We start from the raw sequence: 22740 nt of genomic DNA on the forward strand, positions 1-22740 counted from the left end.
CGCCGACTACGATGACGATGACGACGTTTGATACTCATACAAGTTAATTAATTGTTGCCCAGCACCAGCAGCATTTAATGCACGTATGCAACTAACAGAGAGGGAGATAGTGTGCGAGAAAGTGAAAGAGAAAGAGAGAGAGGGAGAGAAGCGTGCATGGGTGTATGCAATGTCACTTATGTAAATATTCAAACAGCACACCGGAGACAGACGCCCCCTAAAGTTGAAAGCCAACACACCATGAAGAAGTCTACACAACAAAAAAAATAGTCGAAATAAGAAAGCCAAAGTTGATAATACAAGACTGAGACATACCCTGGAAATAGGCAAGGACAGGGAAGTTAAACAATTGATTGAGAAAACCAAACAGTCATAATCAGAATTTCAAATTATATTTATAAATAAAGAAAAAGATATTTTTTAAAATGACAGAAAACGAAAAGATTGTTCGTGAGGAAAGATTTCAGAAGTATGAAATTTAAAACATATTTATTATGATCATATTAACATTACATCACATTATAAACTTCATTTCCCAATTCTAGTAAAATGTTTGAAAATTGTTAAATTTCGGGCATTTTAAATAGATTAAAAAATTAATAGAAATATCCATAAAATTACCTCTGTCGAAAATGATAACACAACTATTAAATCTTTTGTTGCGCTGATTTTTTAATTTCAATGGAATTCAAATTAGAGCATCAATTAATATGGCGAGAAAAAATTAACAAATAATCTGGTAACTCTGTCAATCCAGCTCTGCCAATTATTAATATGGTGCTGCCCACTTGCTCAGAATATATTCCTAAATAGAATGTAAGCAATTGAATTTTTAAATACACAAAAATTAATAATAAACATTTGTGCAAATGCAATAAATATTTAACGAGCAAGTTTCAAATAATGTGTAAATAATATAGATTTAAAATATAGTTTGGGAACTGCCCACTTGCTGAAAAGCTATTCCCAACTATAATCTAAAATACACTAAATCTTAATAAAAACTTTAATTGAAATACAATGCAAATTTAATGATCAATTGCAAATCACACGTTAATAAATATAAATTTGAATAACTAAATGACAGCAACTGCAACACGGACAGCAACAGTTAGTTGCGCGTTTAGCGATATAAATCAGTTTAATGAGATATTTAAGGCTGTTTAGCAGCTGTTCGACACTCTAAAGTCATTTGCTGGCTTGCGAGGTATAAAAACAACAACGGGGCTAACGCCAAAGGCGCAACAACATGACCAGGACACACACATATGAAAAACGAGCAGCCCAACAAAGATACACTATACACTATACTATATATATATGTATATATATAAATATATATGTGTGTGTGTTGTGAGGGGCGTGTTGCATGTGTGAACTTTTTAACCAAACTCGTGCCAAAGTCAACAAAACAGCGAACAAGGAGCCAGACAGCTGGTAGCTGGTAGTTGGTAGTTGGTAGCCTGGTTGCCTGGTGGCCACTTGGACAAGTGCAGGACATTAAATGCAATGCAAAAGTGGAAAGCAGGCAGCAGGCAGCAGCCAACGAGGCGACCATCTATCAAAGCCGAAGAAGATGCGCTTGGCCACAGCCACACACACACACATACAGCCTTAGGATAATCACATTCAAAAGGAAAATGAAGCGAGCTGCAAAAACATGACCAAAGATTGGCGTAAAGAGACAACAGAGACTGAGAGACAAGAAGACGAAGAAGAAGTCGGAGCAAACAGGAAATGTTGCACGGTAAAAAAACAGAGACAGCTGGATAAAGATTCAAAGCGCGGAGACTGAGAGGACGAAGAGTCCGCTTGAACTTTGACTGATGGACGCAACTCTGAGTCAGTGAATGACAGTGTGACACTTTGACGGACTGACTGACTGACTGACTAGCGACTGGACGACAGTCTTTCACTTATTTTATTGACAATTTTTTTTTTGCAGCATTTCAATTTTAACGAAGCTTGCGGCAAATTGTTGTTAACTGGCTGCCAACCTCGTCATCGTCATCGTCAACGTTCTCATCGTCGTCGTCGTCGTCGCCCTCGACTGCATAAATTAATCAGGAAATCGAAGCTGCGACAAAACGCCCCCTTTCGTCTATATCTTGGGCAAACTGTTGTCCGTCTATTTCTCTGTCTTTCTGTCATTTTTGTCACCTGTCTGCATCCTGAAATGCTTAGAGTTCGCTACGCCCCGCTCCGCCCACCTTAGCGTTCACAGCTATTTCAACAATTTTTAGACGCATAGATTTTAAAAAGTCACGCAAAATATTTTCCATCATCGTTTCGTTTCCTGATTGAATTCCATCTGCTCGATTGCCCGTTTCCTTTTTCCATATTCCCTCACTTATTACTTTACACACACACACACACACACACACACTATTCGCTAAAATATACTATTCGAAAATCAAAATGCAGCTTCTAATTGAATCTAATATACAGTTGCGCTACACAAAAACTAATAACCAATACCATCAACTGTAGCTTATTGAAGTGCAAAAGCTTTAAGTTCGATATGAATTCATTGAGAACAAAATATTGTCTGGATTTTGATTGATTTGCTGCCCTTTCAATGAGCTACTTTTTTCATTAGTTCCTGAAATGTGATAACTACTTTATTGGTGAGGTATTCTAAAAATGTTAGCTATAGAAATTGCACCTAAAGAGTCATACATTCTCTTTCGGAAGGTCTTAAGTATTCGCATCATTTATAAATTTCAAAGTACGTTTATAATTATGGAATTCTTAGAGACTGCGATTTAAAAGATAGTACTTTTATTTATAGAAAGCAGTGCTAAGTATAATCTATGAAAAATGCATTTGGAATTATGAAATTCTTGGAGTCTCAGTTATGAAATATACAGTTTTGATGTATAGCAATTATAAACGTTCTTTATTTGATTTTGAAATTCTTAAAGATTCCGATATAAAAGATAAATCTTTTATTTATAGAAATACTTGCTTTAGTGATTCTATTAAAAATTCACTTTAAATTGTAACATTTTTGGAGACTTTCATATGAAAGGTACAACATTATAAATTATCTTAAGTTATTTTATAAATACATTTTTAATTATACAATTTTTACGGACCCTGATAGAAAAGATAAATCTGTAATTTATCGGTTTGTTGTTTGTATTCTATTAAAAATGCACTTATAATTATAGCAATTATAAATGCACTTTCTTTCATACATTTTTAATTATGGAAGTCTTTAAGACTCAGATGGGAAAGATACAACTTTCAGAAACCTTTTACAGAATTGTCAAACACATAAATGAAAATTGTTCGTTTAATATTAATTGCAATATTTTTAATAAAAAGCGTTTTATTAAGACGCTATTATTTACTAATTTTCACAGCTTAAAATTGTTTTAAATTTGGCTCAGTTTAATAGCCTTAAATACATAAACAACATGCTATAAGCTCTAGTCTAACTCAAGATCAGTTTAAACTGAGGAAACACCAGCTGTTTAAAGTTAGTGTCTTATGTTAGCAGCTGCTTTCAATTGACTCGCTGCCCACTTGGCCGATAGCTCGATCGTTTTGTCAGTTAATGACAGTCAAAAAATAAAAATAAAATAAAATAAAAGTCAAGAAAAAAGCTAATGCCTGAGGCAAATAAAGCAACTTTACAAGCTGTCTCCATTTTCATTTGCATGGCATCGAAATGCGTCAAACAAACTTAGCATTCGACAACAGACAAACGCGACAAAAGCCAGCACAAAACACAGCAGATAAACAAACAAAACAAACGAGCAAAGAGATGCGAGTAAATCGAGACAACACACCCAAAAAAAAAAAAAAAAAAATGCATATTTATTTGCGCAAAGTACGCAGCAGTATATACTCTATATCTATATAGAGGAGTCTCTAGTTGCATGACTTTATCGCTAAGCGGCATCGAAATGTGAGCGATATGTGAATAGATTTTCCATTTGGTTTGTCTTCTACTGCTGCTTCTCTGTTCCTCTCTGTTGTAATTGTAGTTGTTCTGCCCATGCCCGTTGTTTCGGTGTTGTTGCATGAGTAATGTGCGTCTGTTTGCCGCTTGCCGCTTGCTGCTTGCTGCAGATGTAGATGCAAATGTATCTCGCGGAGTCGCGCATATATAAATAGTATTTCAGTTGAACGCACAGCCAAAATAGCAAAAGGCGGCAAAAGCCTTTTGCGATGCGATTCACAAGACAACACAACACAACTCAACACAACTGACTCTCGCACTCCGGCGTATTGTATTTCAAAAATTTTGTTTCAAGTTGACACAAATCTGCGGCGCGTCACCTCCGCCCCCGCCTTACTTCTCCCCCTCCACAGAGGTGAGACAAACAAAACGAAGGCCTCCATCCCTTCTATATAGTTTTCTTTTTTATACCCGCTACTCATGCAGTAAAAGGGTAATATAAGTTTGCGCCTACTCAAAATGTAACAAGCAGATGACATAAAATATATATTCTTGACCAGCGTCCACAGCCGAGAAGATATAGCCCTTATATCTGCCCGACTATAAGAATTAAAGCTATAATGTGTAAACTTTAGTATTTTTTTTGGTATATTAAAACAACAAGTGTTTCGTTTGTATTGACAATGGGTAGAAAGGCTGCTTTGGTTGACAAAATGGTATATTTTATAAGCTATGGTATATTTTGAATGTTTTAGTATATAAAAATACCGAGTATTGTGTTCGGTATATTTCACTTGGTTCATTAATATACCAAATCTTTGTTTAGGAATAATTCATTATTTGGTATATTAAAACAAAAATAACTTTTTTGCCTATATTTACAAGGAGTAGAGGGGCTGACCTCAAGCATTAATTGCTTTGGATGACAACCTGGTATATTTTATAAGCTATGGTATATTTTGAATGTGGTTTGTATATAAAAATTTATTTCACGCGTTATCTTTATATACCAAATCCGTGTTTATGCATACTTAAGTATTTTTTTTAGTATATTCATTTGGTATATTAAAACAATTATATTTTTGTTGCTTTTATTGACAATGGGTAAAGGGGCTGCACTCGGGCCTTAATTGGTTTTGATGGCAACCTGTTATATTTTACGGGCTATGGTATATTTTTAATGTGGTAGTATATAAAAGTACCAAATATTGCATTCGGTCTGTTTTAGGAATAATAACGAGCAGTTAGGCCTTTAGTAAAAACGGATACCGGGAATGTCACAGTCAATCACATAAAACATTTCTTAGTTGTTTTTTTTTTGTTTTGTGTGTTGTTGTTGAGGAAGTGCGAGTATTATTTGTGAATTGGGCTGACGCGAGACGAACTCATCGCCTTTTCGTCATTGTCGCCGGCTGTGCTGTCAACGCTTTGCTCATAGTCGAGTGTTTGCCAGCGATAGCAGCAAATACATTTTCAATGCATACAATTACTTCCAGCGCGCTGCTTGCGAAATTAAAATTAAATTACGCCACAGCAGCAGCTGAGAGAGGGCAGGGCTGGGCAAGGCAAAGGAAGAGGAAGAGGCGTCATCAGTGAAAAGTTCATTAAGTTATGTATACGCCCCGCCCGCCGCATAGTTGACATGAAAATGTCTCACAAGCTGCACCTATATGATGTATTTTTGGGGCGTGGGGAGGAGGATGAGGGGGAGGTTGTGTAGGTTAGTCGCACTTGGGCACATCATTAAGTAGCTAAGACAATCGTGCCAATCATTAAAAATCTGGTAGGAAAACGCTTTGAGTGCTCAACCGCACTGCAATGCGGATGCCAACGTCGTCGTCATCTCTGCAGTTATCAACACGTACGTTCATGGTTGCTGTTGCCTCCGTCTCAGTCTGAGACTGAGGCTGAGGCTGAGACTGAGGCTGAGTTTGAGCCTGTCGCCGACCTGTCTAAAGCAGCCTAACTATGCTGTTAGACGTTAGACCCCGGCGCATGTTTATAGACGCCCTAGATTAGGTCTTTGTCAGCATTTTTCAAGTATATGCTCTCTGTCTCTCTGTGTGTTTGTCTGTGTGTGTGTGTGTGTGTGTGGGAGATGTACGCGCGTGTGTGTGTGTATGTAAGTTGCAACTGTGTGCTCGAGTGGCGATAGCTGGCGACTAAAATCCAAAAGCATAAGCTTTGGCGCAAGTGGAAGTGGAAGTGGAAGCCACTTGAGCCAAAGCTCTGCGCTTGTTCCGGTTGCCATCTAGCCATTGGGCCAAGAGACTCAAAGCTGGCAACTCCCACTGAGCAACTGCAACTCAGAAACTGTTCAAATTGAGTCTGAGAAACAGTTCAAGATACTTGTGAAGACAGCAGCAGCAGCAGCAACTGTAGCAGCTTGAAAGCGAGTGGCCGATTGCACGATCGCAGTCTGTTGCAAGTTGCTTGTGATGTCAAGTGGCATAGTTGTTGTTTTTGTATGCTTCAAAGCGGTTACGTCATAATCGCTCTCTAACCGCTGTCACAATGAGTCAATGAATGGCTCTACCTTATGTCCAAAAGCAACTTAAAGGCGTAATAAATATTTAATAAAAAACTAGAGGTATAAATTTAAACACAATTATTGGGGAAATGCTTCGCAACTGATTGCCAAATTGAATCAAGTTTTGTTGCTTAACATGTAATGATAGCGATTTAAACATTATTCATCGTAGAACTATCCGTAATCGATTGTTACTTGTTAACTAATATACACCATGCGACTTTTGAAAATTTGTTATTGCATAACAGTATCAGAACTTAAACAATATTGAATAGAAATGAATACCTAATATGACATGATGCAAATTAAACACTTTTTTAATCTCTAACCGTTTCATAACCGATTCAAAAGTATTTAAAAATGATTGAATAATAATATAGTTTTAATAATTATTCAATGCATTAACTTTTTATAGACGACACGAAAATGAACCCAAACTATTAATTATAAAATAATGATGAAAGCTTAAACACTATTCAATTCCCAACCGTTTCCTTACCGATTCAAAAGTGTTTTAAAATTATGGATTAACATGCTTAAAAGGTTCAGCATGAATTTGTGTAAGTCTTTCTTGAATTTGTAAAGTGTTCATAATACGTTTCAATATATATACATGCTTGTCATGCTTTTTTATTTTACAGTTTTATAATCATTTCATTTCCTATTTTATTTAAAAAATTCCTAAACTAAAGCTGCAATAATTTTTCAGTTTTTTTAGCCAATAATTTTAAGAAACATATTATTCAATTTTTAAACTTTTGAATCTTGAATCGTGAGATCATTTCAAATTCTTTTAAAGCAAAACAGTTCCTTTGTCGAATCTGTAACTGATTCATAATTTGATCTCCATATTCTTTTATTAGAAATTATCTGTTTTCAAAAGTGAATAATCTCTAGAATAGATCATTTTAAATTCTGTTTTTCTTCCCCAACGAAACGTTTTCTATTTAAATCTTAAATATTGTACACAAGCAGAATAATATTTTCCACAGATCATGTACATCATAACCGTTTGATAACTGATTGCATTCTGTTCTATTGTAACCTCCCACGCTTTGGTGCAGAGCGAAAGCAAAGAAAAATTAACATTTTGGTCACATCTTTAATTTAACAGTAGATATTTCAAACTTTGGCTAATTTACCAAGCCAACGAAGCAGCAGCCAGCCAGCCAGCGAATGCCAAAAAAGCATAGCAAAGGGAACCAAACGTAAAGAAGCAAAAAAAAAAAGAAAAAACAATAAAAATTAGAAAAGATTGAAGACACACACCAAATGGGAAAAGATAACAAAAGGCAGGAAGGCAGGCAGGGAAGGGAGAAAGAGGGAAAAATACATTCGCCAATTTCAAGTTGGGCCACTATTGAAGAAGCCATTTGAAAATTTGAAAATTTTTTTGGCACAGGTACAAAAACCGTGAAACGAAAAAGAACGAACAAAAAAAAAATAAAATAGACAAGCGAAAAAGATTGCAAAAAGGCGAAATAAAGAGACAAACCAAAGACCGCATTGACTCTTCAACTATTGCGGGCATATATGTGCATATACTCATGAGTACTATATCTATATGGATATGAGTGTGCAACTGAGTGTGCGAGTGTATGTGTGTGCTAGTGTGTGTGTGTGCTATAGGTTATAATATGTTAGCGTAATGCCGAGTGCCATTCTGATGATGGGCGGAGCCAACAATTTCGCTAAACAAAAACACAAACGGCGACAACAACACAAAAAAGCAATGCGGCTAACTGTAACTACATATATGAGTGTGTGAGTGTTTGAGTGTATGTGTGTCTGAGTGTGTCTGAGTGTTTGTGTGTTTGTGTGTGCAATGCGACGGCGGATGTGTTGGCGGCAGCAGCAGCAACTGCAACACTCCAAAGTTGGCCAAGCCAGGCATCAAAAGGCATCTTGCAGTCTCTTCAGCTTTTTCAGCTTCGAGTGGCGCTTTTTTGTTGTTGTTGCTGTTGTTGTTTGGTATTTTTTGGGGCCAACATCAAATTTGGTTAATACAAATGACGAGAGCCGCCTTTTGATTAGCCTAATGAAACTATGCGGCATGTAATGAGAACATAGCTTCCTCTCTCTTTCTCTTTCTTTCTCGCATTCTCATCATTCGCCTTCAGCAAACACATCTGTGCAACTGCCGCCAATTGACGTCAAATTACGGCGTCTTCATCGTCGCCTTGTTGTTGCTATTGTTGTTGCTGGTGGCGGCAGCAAATCTCAAGCATTTCATCAATTACAATTTCAATTTAAACAAAAACCCGTTGTCGTTCATTGTTTTCGATCGTCAAATAAACAACTCAACTGAATATTGCATACCGAATGAATTCGGAATCAATTCGAATCGACTCAACACAACTCAACTTGAATCGGCTATACAAATTGAGATACAAATTTATTGAGAATTTTGTGAATGCTACAATTTTGTGTCATAATTGAATTGCAGCATCTATCTAGCTAGGGGTAATATCTAATAGCATACTTTATCAAGTAGAGATATTGATATGGTTTCAGTTGTGGAAGAAAAGTTGGATAGGAAAGTTTATAATTTGAAAATACTCGTAAATAACATCAACTGGACAAAGGGTAAGAGCTTGGAGGCTAAAGTTTATGCACAACGTAATATAAATCTCTTTCAGAATAATGACAAAAAAAGTGTATTTTATTGGGGCGCAATGATGCAAACTTAAAGCGATCTTCAACAACTTTAACTGTACTTTGAATGCACATCACAAACGGCAAGAGCTAGGAGGCTGTAATTTATGCACAACTATTCAGAATAGTGTCAACAGAATGTATTTTAATCTAGATCAATTGCAAAGAACACATAAATTTCCATCTATTCGTATCTTAACCCTTAACTGACTTATAAACATAAATAAAATAAGAGCGAGAAGGCTGACATTTAGGAACATCGTACCTTGATATGTTATTTATTGAGTGACCGACTAATCAATAAAAGCTCAGCCCAAATTGTAAGTACTAGAAGACTTTTGACACAACATAATTTGATATCGAAGGTATGAGCTAGCATGCTGTAATTTGAAAAGAATGTAGTCCAAAAACTTGCAGAATAATAATACCCAAAACGAAGACTTATACAAACATAATTTTCAAAATATTCGTACCTCTATTGACTGACTGAAAAATCAAAGCCTTAACAAAGCCGTAAGAGCTAGATGGCTAAACATTTTACAAACACCGATTTATTTCTAACGAGTGACTGAACTATCCATCAACAGCATTAAAGGTAAGAGCTTTAAGGCTGAAAGAACAAATTTGTATAATTTTATCAAAATTCTTATTTAAGTTAAATATAAATGTTTTTTATTTGCTTTTAAAACATCCCTTAATTAAATGCCAATCAAGAACTAAGTTAACATAAAGTGCAACTATCTCAAATAATTGGCTAGAAATTTCGTTCAACAAGTTGTTTAGCAATTAAAATGCACTTATTTCTGGCAATTTTCATTGAAAGTTTTACCGATGGTATAACTAACAATTCGTTGTTAATCTGCTATACCATTCCCACGTCAACAAAAGAAGTTTTAATTTCACTGCAAAGATTTTCCATCAGATTGCTAGAAACTTTTCTAGCTTTCACTCAAAGTAAAAATCGCGTGTTTTCCCAATATGCACAGAGAGAAGCAGAGATGATAATGGTTTAACGTGTGGGCGGTTTGTTAGCATAGAGCTGTCAGAGTTGAGCTGGCTTAGTTAGCCACCAAATAAATGCTAATTACTCGCTAGGGCATTGAGAAATTTAGCGAATTTCGTCTAATTTGTGACGATTTGCAATACTGGAACAATTAGACTTACCTGGACTTGTCTGCCAACTGAGGCCGCCAATGAACATTTTACTGCAAGTAAAGAAAAACGAAATAAAATTCATCATCAGACAGACAAATACGAGGCATTAGCAATAGTATAGTATATATATATAGTATAAAGTAAGAATAGAGATAAATGTTTATGTTATAGACTGGCTAAAACTGAAAACAAACAGTCTGTGAGTTATCATCTTATATCAATGACGTCTCGCTTGCATTGTCGTCATCTTTTCTTCTCTGTCCTTTCATTATTATCACCATGATGACGACAACGATGATGATGATGATGACGATGATCATTGTGTTGTTGTTGTTGCTGTAGCGGTGAAGGTGGCTGACTGTTGTCTTCGTCATTATTTAAATCATAGAAAATAAGCCGCTTTCCCGGCATTGTTTTCATGCTGGAAAATCTCCCAGCCGAGCCAAAAGCGACGGAGGCTTATATAAAAAACAAAACAAAAAAAAAAGAGTGCAAAAACAAAAGCAAAAGGCTTGCAACTGCAACAGCGACTGCGACGACGACGACGACAATGATTATGAAAACTTCAACAAACTGCAAAAGAGAGCGCAACAGTGGCAACAATGTGTGGCAAGGGGGGCCAAATGGGCAGTCGTCGCATTCGTTGGTGGGTGGCTGGTTGGTTGCTTGGTTGCTTGGCTGCTTTGGGTTTCGGTTTGGGTTTGGGTGCCACGACACGAAAACGAATGTAAAACACACACAAAAATGCATAGAAACACAAATTGCAATGAAAAGCAAAATAAAACAACGAGACTGCAAGATAGAAGGGGCAGCTATAGCTCGCTAGATAGCTACTAGATATTGAGAGCGAGACAGAGAGAGCGGGATAGAGCGAAAGAGAGCGAGCGCGAAATGCAACTAAATGAAAATGTTAATAAAATGTGCAACAACAGCAAACAACGGCGCAGCAACAACAACAACAACAACTACGCCAAGTAAGCTAAAAGAAAAACTAAACCAGCAAACGGAAGAAGCGTCAACAACAGCGACAACAACGCGGGAAGGGACGGGAAGAGGAAGCGGGGGTGAAGGGAAGGGGGAGTGGGGACTCTAACAACCTTTTTGCAGGCATTGCAAACGCTTTGAATGACTCGGATGATGGCCAGCGAAAATGGGTCTAAGCATTTGCAGTTTTGCCGTTTGCATGCCACACAATTTGTCATTAATCAATGCTTTGCAATTGCTCACTTTTTCATTCTGCCTTTTTTTTTTGATTTTTGGGCCAAAGCGAAAACTTCAAAGTGCCGGCAATCAATCTTCAAAACTAGAAACTCAATATTGATATCCCATTAAAAGCCAAACAATTTCTCACTGAGCAATTTGTTTACCTTCTCCTCATTAGCTTTGGCAATTTGCATAAACAAAGATTGCAATTATTTATACTTTAACCCATTGCAAGTAATATAGCTATAGAGAAATGTTTGCTTACAAATTAAATTACACACTCATTTACATATTCCAATACCAGTATAATAAATCTTTTCGCCTTTCAAATAATTATGCAAAATAAATATTGAAATATGAAATTTATTTCTATGTAAATGTTACATAATAAATATAAATATATAAAGTTTCATTGCAAAAATGACAAATATATTTATTTAACTTCTTCTCAGGAGTTAAAAAGAAAAAGATTCAAAATTTAACAATTAAGAGAGCTACATTCGAATGTGCTCGACTGTGAAATACCCGCTAACCATTTTCAGTAAAAGCAAAAAAGTTCAGTTTTGCTCATAAAATATATAAAATTAATATATCGAACACATACTAGAATATACCGAAGGCAATATTTCGTATATCGATATACTACAAAATATACCAGACAAAACTAAAGCAAAGTTACAAATATAAATGTTACTTGCGCTTTCAAATAGTTAGAAGAACTATATAAATACACAGAGAAAAAAAGAAGTGCTAAAATCAAGAATAAAAACTTGAATCAAGATTCTAACATATGATGTCAAAATTTAACAAAGAAGATTTATTCTTAAATCAAGAATAATATTCTTCAAAAATGTTAGATTTATAATCCTATTTCAAGAATGAAGAAATGTCAAAATTAAACCAAGAAATCTTTGTCTTTTAATTTATAACCAAGCAAAGGAATGAATCAAATCCGTAGTTGAAATAATTTTTTGATTTTCAAATAATTAAAATACATATAAAACATATTAAAATGTTTAAATTGAGCTTCTACTCAGGCATTGAAAACAAAGGAATATATAAGATACGATATTAGGATATGAAAATAGTTAGCGCTTTTAACATAATTCTGGAACATTTAAATTGTATTCATTTAAAATTCGATGTTAATATATTTGCACTTTTAAAAGAACTAGAGAATTGTTAGTTAGAAATGAGTAAATATTCTGAGACATATTCATTTTTTAATTCATTCTATACATTCAATCAAACTTAGCTTTGGGTATTAAAAAACTTTAAAATTATAATTTCAGTATATTTTCCAATCTATTTGGCTTCATTAAAAAAGTGCAATGCTCATTGCACTCTCAAGCGTGACACTCTAATATACTTAGTAGCTACACTCAATTATGTAAATTGAGTGCTCAACAGCTCAGCGTTAATAACAAATTCATGGGAATTTTTGTTAAATAATGCACACAAAAAATAGCATTTCGCAATGCCTAATTAAAAGGCAACGATCGAGAACTTTGCCGCTCAAATAAATATTGGCAAATATTCGAATAAATCATTGGCATTGTGTCAATTCAATCACACTTTTTGCAAACATTTTCTAATAGCACACACAATAAGAAAGCCTGTCTAGTCGCCTATAGAAAACACTTATACTTAATAACTTTTGAAAAGTGCTGACTGCTTTACTTATCACAAGAACACTCATGTAAATCAAAGGTGGCAAGACGTCTTGAAGTCGACGCACTTCATTCAACGTTTTGCGAAACTTTTATTGGTTTTTCTCTGTGCTCACTCTGCAGAAACAGACAGACAGACAGACAGAGACTAAGCATTGAGATCATCCATCACATTTGATTTGCACTTTGTCGCCCCATGTTGCCCCATTGAAGGCAACATTCAATGGCGATGACTCTGTTTTTTTTTTGCTTTTTTTTGCTTTTTGTGCAACAAACGTCGCATCGTCCCACTGATCCGCAAATATTTGTATTCATTTCATAATTTTTCAACATTTGCTGTCAACGTCTGTGGCGAGTGTGGGCGAGTGAGAAGTGCAGGTAACCTTCATCCACACAGCATGTTCCATTCATCCCCTCGCTCTCTCCCTCCCCTCCTCCCCTCTCTGTACTGTACTCTTTGCAAGCCTTCCATCAACAGCATCCCCAAACAGCGACTGAATGCCAATCCCCCAATGCGTCGCGAGTATCCAATGTTCTGCTGCTTGCCCAATTGCGGGCTGCACCAAATAAATGCGACCTTGTCCTACACTGGCAATTTGTGTGTGTCTCTGTGCACTCAGCTCGAGCGAAAGAGCGAACTGCGTGGTGCTCGGTGCTCGGCAACTCACTCAGCTCGACGGAGCTCGAAGCTCTCGCTGCTTGCTGCTCACTGTTCGCATCTCGCGTCCAGCTGCGTGACGCGTAATTGCCGCCTGGCATGGCAAACCAAATACAAAAAGACAAGAAAAACACAACACACACAACCAAAAAAAACCAAAAACCAACAAAAGAACATAAAAACGAGAACAACTAAAAAACAAACAACTAAATTCAAATGAAATTGCGCGAAAAACTGTATTCAATTCAAACACAGCCAAAAATATTCTTTTAAACAATGATTGATAACTTTTTTAATTGATTCAATGTGTTTTAGGACAAACTAAGCGAAAGTGTTTGATAGTTTATATACTATATTTATACATAAAATGTTTGTAGTATAGTTTAAATAATTAGGTAAAGTGTGAACATAAAAACTTTGTGATTTATGTTTTCAAGAGAATATTTTTTACTTCGTTTTTAATTTGAAACCGAAATATCCTAATAACTATCTAGAGATTGTGTTTAATGTTTTTCAATAGCTTTTCGTTTTCAGTTCAGTTCTTTTTAACTTATATTATATTTAGATATATTCGGATTATTTGAATTCATGTTGACTGTTAATTGTTAACAAGATAAATGTCAGTCTTATTATCTTATATTTTTAAGGATTGTGTTTAGAAAGTTACAAGTGCTGATATTAATTATTTTTTGAATATAATTATAAATATTCAATATTTTATTTTGTGTTGACAGTTTAATCATAAATAAATCCTTAAATTAAAGTATAAGCTTAATACATTTTAAAGATTGTGCGTAACAATACGCAGAATTTATTCCGATGGGAAACAAATATCAATGATAAAATTTATATCAATCTTAACATGTTTCAAGAGATTGTGTTTGCAAGCATTCTTTTTCACATATTTAGCTCCTCTTCTTATTTTAATATAACATAATTGACAATTCTTATTTTGTGTTGACAATTTGATTCTATAAAAATCCTTATAAACGCATTATTATAGCAAACAGCGGCAACTTATTGTTAACTGCACAATTTTCATGGCACACAGCAAAAAAAAATGTAAATACGCAGATGCGTGGAGTATCGCATATTGTTAAATTTATATAGCTACTTAAAAACAGAATAACACAGCGTGCAGAATAAATCACGGCGTATACTTAATATGCTGTAATATTAGTGCTGCTCTTGCTCTTATTTATGCGGTTTATTTTTTCTCGCTGTTGTGCAGTGATTTAAAAGCGCTTTAAAGCGGCTATAAAATTGATAATAAAAAATAATAATTTCAAGATTACGCATACGCCGCGTGCGACGCAACAAAAATTGCATTCCAAGTGCTTGTCGTTGTTGCTCTTGTTGTTGTTGTTGTTGCTCCGACTGCTGTTGCTGTTGCCCACGTTGACTATCAGTGCTATGTCTAGCACAATATTCCCGCGGGTAAAGCCGAGCAACGAGTAAGGAACAACAACAACAACAGCAACAACAACAACAGCTTTGATGACGAGTGCTTTGTCTCTTGGGCGACGTCGATGGCTTCTAGTTTTGCAGCTATTTACAGATTTCCCACAAGTCCGCACACATTACAAAAACGCACACATACACACACACGCTGTCTCGAGTATGTGTGTGTGTGTGTGTTGATGTGCGTGTTAAGCTGGCAGTCATAAACAAGTCAACGCAACATGTCCGATTAGTAGTGCAACCACCGACTGACATTTGTCACTGCTGACGTCGCGTCGCTGCCCGCAAAAGATGCTGCCGAGACTGCCGAGCAGTCCCCTACCCCTCCCCTTTCTGACCCCATCCCTCACCCTCCCTCGTTTTGCCAACGCCCCTGACTTGATTCCTCGGTCACATTTGCTTGCATTACGAAATAATTGTAAAGCGCACGTCACTTTTCTATAGGCCTGCAAACGAAGCCCTCCCCCTTGCATACTACCCCCTCTCCACACCCCTCTCACACACACACTCGCCGTACACTTGTGCCATTCATGCGCAAGTCGTCGCCATTCACAGCCTGCTCAACAGCTACAATACAGAGCTCTATGACTATAGCGAACGCTCTGACTCTGGCGCTGACTCTGACTCTGCTTCTGCTTCTGCTTCTGCTTCTCGGTTCTAGGTTCTATGTTCTAGGTTCTAGGTTTGAGGCGCTGCTGGCTGCAGCGGGCTTTGTGCAGCGAGCGCTTCGTTTGCTCCGCTTGCCTCGACCGCCGTTTTTGCCGCTTGTTTGCCATTCAAAATCCCCGTTTCAGACTTTCTATGCACATAGCAAATGTAGCGCTCTCGCTTCCACACACACACACACACGCACACATTCAGGCTTTTGCATAGCTGCTCCCGCTGTTTTCCCTGCACTAGTTGACGTTTTTCTATTGTGGCTTCATTGTTGAATAGAAAAATGTGCAAAATAGTAACGAAAAAGCAGAGAAAAAAAATATACACACACATATGTACATATATATGCTACTATAGTATGCAACGAGAGGCAAGAAAATAGCAAAACAGCAAGCGCCCCCGCCATCAACCGCTGTAATCACGAAGCGAATCCCCTCTTGAGGGCAACACGCACGCATGGAGAGAGGGGAGGGAAGGGAGCGACTCGTCGTCGTTGACTGTTGCGTGGACTTAACGCTGCCACACACATGGAAATAAAAGTGCAGATCTTGTAACTTTAGTAATTTTTCACATGACAAATTATGTGAGCGGCACAAAATGTGGAGAGCAAGAGAGCAAAAGAGCTAGAGCGAGAGGCGCAACAAAGGCCAGCGGACTCCGCAGTCTGGAATCGAGTGCAGCAACAAAAGTGGAGTACAACGTTGAGTAGTGGCAAGTGTGTGCACCAGGAGGAGGAGGAAGAGGAGGAGGGGAGGGAGAGAAGCGGCAGATGTGGCAGAGGCAACCAAAGGTGCCGAGCTGTGACAAAGCAAAACGGCAAATGGGCCAACGTTATGCAAGTGCCGGGTCTACCTCCCCCTCTCTCCCTCTCCTTCTCCCTCTTTTACTTTGCTCCCCCGCCACGCTTTGAACTTGCGAATGGTCAGTTCGGTGTGGCATGCAACAACACAAAACAGAAAAAAACGGGGGCGACTTATCGGAGTTGACGAGCAATTGAGCGGTAGACAGACAAACAGACAGTCAGACAGGCAGACAAAAGCGAGAATGGAAAGCATTGAGAATGCTTGGCTGATCAGAGCAATAGCTTAGGCTTAGACTCTCTTGTTTGTTCTTTGATGTTGCACTACTATTATACCCTGTAGCAAGTGCGTATGATAAAGTTGTGAGCTGATAGAAAGTATCTTACAGGAGTGAAGACATCTTTAAACTTCAAGTACTTTTAAATTCAATAAGAGCAATAGCTTAGGTTTATAGAACTTTCTTATGTTGTTTAATGTTATCCAATACCCTGTAGCAAGTGGGTATGATAAAGTTGTGAGCTGATAGAAAGTATCTTACAGGAGTGAAGAAAGTATTTAACATGAATTAAGTCATAGCAAGACTTCAGTACTATGAAAATTATTCAGAGCAATAGCTCAGGCTTAGACTCTATTTTTTGTTCTTTGATGTTGCACTAGTATTATGCCCTGTAGCAAGTGCGTATGATAAAGTTGTGAGCTGTTAGAAAGACAGTATTTAACATGAATCAAGTCATAGCAAGACTTCAGTACTATGAAAATTGATAAGAGCAATAGCTCAGGCTTAGACTCTCTTTTTTGTTCTTTGATGTTGCACTAGTATTATACCCTGTATCAAGTGGGTATGATAAAGTTGTGAGCTGATAGAAAGTATCTTACAGGAGTGAAGACATCTCTAAACTTCAAGTACTTTTAAATTCAATAAGAGCAATAGTTTAGGTTTATAGAACTTTCGTATGTCGTTTGATGTTATCCTATACCCTGTAGCAAATAGGTATGATGAAGTTGTGAGCTGATAGAAAGTATCTTACAGGAGTGAAGACATCTCTAAACTTCAGGTACTTTTAAAGTCAATAAGAGCAATAACTTAGTCTTATAGAACTTTCTTATGCCGTTTAATGTTGCCCTATACCCTGTATGAAGTGGGAATGATAAAGTTATGAGCTGTTAGAAATTATCTAGCAAGAGTAAAGACGTTTCTAGACTTCAGTACTTTGAAAGTTGATAAGAGCAATAGCTTAGACTGAAACGTTAGTTCTCTCTTATGTTCTTTAATGTTGCCCTATACCCTGTAGCAAATGGGTATGAGTATTATAAAGTTGTAAGCAAATAGAACGTATCTTACATGTATCAAGACATATATAGACTTCATAGCATTCAAAATTGATGAGAGCAATAGCTTATATTTTAGTACTTTTTTATGTAGCTAATGGGTAAGAGTATGATAAACTTGTGAGCTAATAGAACACATCTTATACATAAGAAACATATTTAGAATGATTAATTGATTGTGATTTAATACGAAACATATCTAGAATGATTAATTAATTGTGATTTAATCTCCCATTATTGTACCAACTTTTTACGAAAGCCTCGTAAAATCTAATATTTAAATTTATCTTTCAATTCCTTCTTTTCACAAGTTTGTTACTCGATTGTTATTATTCACTGTATGAGTTGATATCGATACAACTATATGATTCTTATCTTAATGGATTGATTCGACATCCGCGAATTGAAACTTTTGTCTAATTGTGAAATGTGTTTCTAATACACAAACAAATTTAAAAGTAAAATATAATAAATGTCATGCAGTAATGAAAGTTAGCGTAAACATAATATTTAAATTTGTATACGAATGAAGAATGAATACATATCTAGACTAAAGTTCTTCTAAAGTTGCCTATATATACAAGGCTTGCTGTTTCTTCAAACTTTGCCGACAAATCGAATTATTGTATCGTTGCCTAATTCCTCTAGTTTGTTTCAGATTCTGTTCGCATCGATATCGTACGTGTTTCAAGGTACTTTCACAGCCTGCATAAAAGTTATTTCCCCGTTAAGCACTCTCGACCAGAGAGCACTTTTGTTTTCAATGCAACTTTACACTTGACTTCAACTCTATTGAATTTGTGTGTGCGCGTTTCTATATGCGGGCAACAGGCTGGATATATCTGTTATCGATTCGTTTTTTGCAAAATTGCATTTATTAAAAGTTGAAAACTTGACACCAAAACGTTGAAAAACTTGCGAAACTGCAGAAGAATCTTTAAAAATAGAGAACTGAAAACCTTTAACAATATATCTTTGGGTCAAAGGTCTATCTTGATTTATTATCTTGTTGTTTAACGTTGAACAATATTAGACAAGTCCAGAGCAGATTCTTGAAAAGCAATTTGCATTTAAATCTTTATAAAAATCATGTAAATCAATTTATTTTCTCCGCATTGTGTTGTGACTCTACCACTATTAACATATTGATTCCCATTACACATGCATTTTCAACACATTTTCACACACACAATAGCTTCTTGGACTTCCTCGTCGCCTCCTCTAATGGTTGCCCTTTAAACAAATTATAAAAGGATTTTTCAAGCACATAAACGCCTGGCCACAAACCAATGCACAATCTTTTGCTATACATTTGGAATACACTACAAAAGAGGGGATCTAAGCTAGAGCGTTGGATTTGTCTTTTGAATTTTAGAATCAATCTTCAATTAGATAAAGTAAGTCAGTAAGGTGATTCGAAATAAAGTAAAGTATTCTATCAATTATACTGTATTTTATTATTTTCTTTGTTATATATATTTTCCTTTTTTTCATTTTTAAATATCAACATTTTTCAAACCGGTTTTAATTCGCTTCTCTTTATTTCATTTTAATATATTTTTAAGTTGTTTGTCTCTTTAATTTTTACAAAAAATCTGCCTTATTTAATTAATTTATTTTCATTCTAAAATATCAACATTTTATTGAGGACTTTAATAAGGATCAGTCAAGAAAAATTCTTTTATATTTATTTTCTTTTTTAAAATCCCTTTTTTCATTCATTTCTTCTGAATCTTTAGCAAACGTCTGTTCCATTAAATTCCCCAATTTTCTTTCTAAAATATCAGATTTAAATGCAATAAGCATGCAACTTTTAGCATTAAAATGCTGACCCACATTTCGCATTGCGTATGAAAGTGTATTTGGAATTCTTTACGTTTGCACATAGAGAATATTGTGTTGTTTCTATTCTTTCTTGTGTTTTCTGCTACACAGAAATCCCAGCACAATTTGACTCCCGGTAAAGCCAAAGCGTCCGATGACTATCATGTGCGGCTATCAACAACATCATCAAAATGCAGCAACAACACACGAAGCATTTGCCATGGAAATGTTGGATATACAGTTGGTGGGTGGATGGTGAAGAGATGATGAAGAGTTGCTGCAATTGCTTCGTGGTTGCAACCTTTTGTGTGCGTCGTCGTCTATGTGTGTGTGTGTGTAAGTGAGTGTGCGAGTGGAGAAACGTTGCGACATGGACAAAACTAAAAACTGAAGCACTAAACGAGGGCCGAGCTATGCTAAAGCATAAATATGTTTGCTCCGACAATTGTCTGAGTAGGAGACACATATTCAAGGCAGCCGCCGACACAAAAGGGTGGCAACTCTGGCCACGCAAATATGAGGAATTGAGTGAGCCGAGGGGGGGGGGAAGGAAAGGGGAGTAGAAGGTGCCAGACAAAGCAGAGGCAGCGTCTAAATGTTGAGCTCGGGCAATGTTTTATGTGCGGCACCCACTGTGAACCTCCCTCTACCCCTTCCCCTTCCCCTCCCCGCAGTCCACCACCCTCCCCCCCCTCTAACTCACGCTGTGTGTGTGCGTAATAGAAAAAGAACTTTTACAGTTGCATCGATTTAATCGTGCGGAAAGCTAAATACACGAACTGCAAAATGGAGTAGCGAACGAGGCAACCGGCGACTGCGTCTGGAGCGGAGCATACATAGAGCCTAAATTGGGATACGCTTCGTTCGGCGCGGGCTTTTGGCTCATTTAAAGCAATTCTGCTGCACATTTCCCTCCACCTCTTTCTCCACCTCCGCATGGCAATTTATGTATAATGAATATAGCGGGAGTTTCGGGGCCGGACTGCACTTTGCGGTTGAAAGGATGCATTGTGCCAATGTCGGCGATACATTTTTCTTAGCCACAAGATAGCAAAACTTTTTTTTTTTGTTGCTCTCCCCTCCCTATCATATCTCTTTTATTTTCTAGATTTTTTTTTTCTAATGTGTTTTTTTTTTATTGCGTAACCACACGTCGCAGTCACAGTCACAGTCGCAATCGCAATCGGAACGGCCTCCTGTCCAGCACCAGCCGCGACTTGTAGGCGGCAATCGGGCGACCAATAAGACGTAACACCCGCCCAACCTTCATCTACGTTTTCTAATGGCGGCTTGCACTTCCTAAGTTTTCCTCCATTCCGTTCTTTTTTGCGCTCTCTCTTCTCTGTCGGCTGCTGCCAAAAGTTATGACTGCATTTAGCAGAAAAGGCAACGGCAAAAGTTTTTTTGCCTTGCATTGATTTGAAAAGGGTAGAGAAATAAATACATACATAACTACTACAGCTGTCTGTGTGTGTGTGTGTATGTGTGTGTGTGTTTGTCTGTACAAAGCCATATCTCTCTATATACTTTTAGGCTAAGTATTATAGTGCACCATTCAAGCAATGCCTCCTCCCTTCCCAACGTCTCCCACTACTTTCCTGTCAGTGCTACGCCATTTTAATCGAACTGTTTACCCAAAAGTGCAGCTAAAGCAAATGAAAAGTTTCGCAACTGCCGTGTCAGAGTGAGTTTCTCTTTTTTTTCACCCCCCATCTTTCGCCCCCGCATTACAGATTGTAAATTGAATTTTGATAATGTCAATTGGATAAAATGAAGTTCCTGTTTGCGGTCCACAAAAAAAGCAAGGGTGAGAGACAAGTTAGATGGCCAAGCTAGCAACTCAATTTAAAATTGCGAATAACATGCATACTTACACTACCACTAACACACACACACATCGTACATGTGTGACAGCTGCGACTTGAAGTTGGCAGCGCTGATAACAGCCAGAGATTTAACAGCAGTGCTTTAACATTTTGCACACACATTTTTAATTAAAAAATGGGCAACAACTTATAAATTTCTATTCCAAATGCAACGCATATAAATCGGATTTATATCAAACATTTGCACAAAAAATACACAAGAAAAAAAAAACAAAAAAACATAATTGCGATTTCGATTGACACCTGTTGCTAATAGCAGCTGTTAAGCTGTCGATCTTCCCGCGATTTTGACCACGAACGCGCCAAATTATCAAGAGCCTGATGTCGTCACCTGCTACCACCACTTTGCACTATTAGAAACTGTCGCTTTTTTCAATTACAAATATCTTTACAGTTATAATAACAAAATAAATTTAACCTGGATGAGTTAAAACAATAACGTTGACAGCAAAATGACTCATGTTGAGCAGGCAAGAATTGCAAATATAACGCCAACATATTTGCATGCTTAATAAGCCGATTTTAAGCTACCACAACTTAAACTCGATACATATAAATCTATTCAATGTATTATTAACTTTTTATAACGATAAGCACTCCGTAATTTTCTAATAAGCTATCCAGGCGTCATCGCGAACCGTAAAATAAGTTAACACTGACTTGCAACGGCCGCTGTTAATAGATATTATCGATTACTCCTTAAGAGATCAGTTAACCGAAGGACTTAACAGTTCGATAAACTTGCCATTCACAATCATGTAAGACATAAACTCAGTGGCGCTTGCAGCGTGCAATTGAGACACTAAAGTTTACAGCGCACTGTTGACTAGTAATAGACCATATAACATTTTGCAAGTGCATTTTCAAGTTGCAGCTAATTTATGCACATGACTAATAAACCAATTTAGAAACATATTAAACGCAAAACACACAGATGCGGCACAAATTTCAAAATGGCAACTTTTTCAAAACTGCTATTTTATGTGCATATATTCCACGCTT

At 36.8% G+C, this 22740-nt stretch overlaps 1 protein-coding gene across 7 annotated transcripts in view; it reads right to left on the minus strand.

Moving 5' to 3' along the window:
- LOC132793845 (RNA-binding protein Musashi homolog Rbp6) overlaps positions 1–22740 on the minus strand; it is a 226160-nt gene that overhangs the window by 194598 nt on the left and 8822 nt on the right. For all 7 annotated transcript variants that reach the window (XR_009633154.1, XR_009633153.1, XM_060803955.1 and 4 more), the window contains exon 3: positions 10260–10300. Coding sequence is in view for 5 of the 7 variants with exons in the window: in XM_060803955.1 (XP_060659938.1) it covers positions 10260–10300 (41 nt within the window). In the remaining 2 variants the exon portion in view is untranslated. The remainder of the gene's footprint in view (positions 1–10259; positions 10301–22740) is intronic.

Source organism: Drosophila nasuta, chromosome 3 (assembly GCF_023558535.2).
Source record: "Drosophila nasuta strain 15112-1781.00 chromosome 3, ASM2355853v1, whole genome shotgun sequence".
Classification (NCBI taxonomy): domain Eukaryota; kingdom Metazoa; phylum Arthropoda; class Insecta; order Diptera; family Drosophilidae; genus Drosophila; species Drosophila nasuta.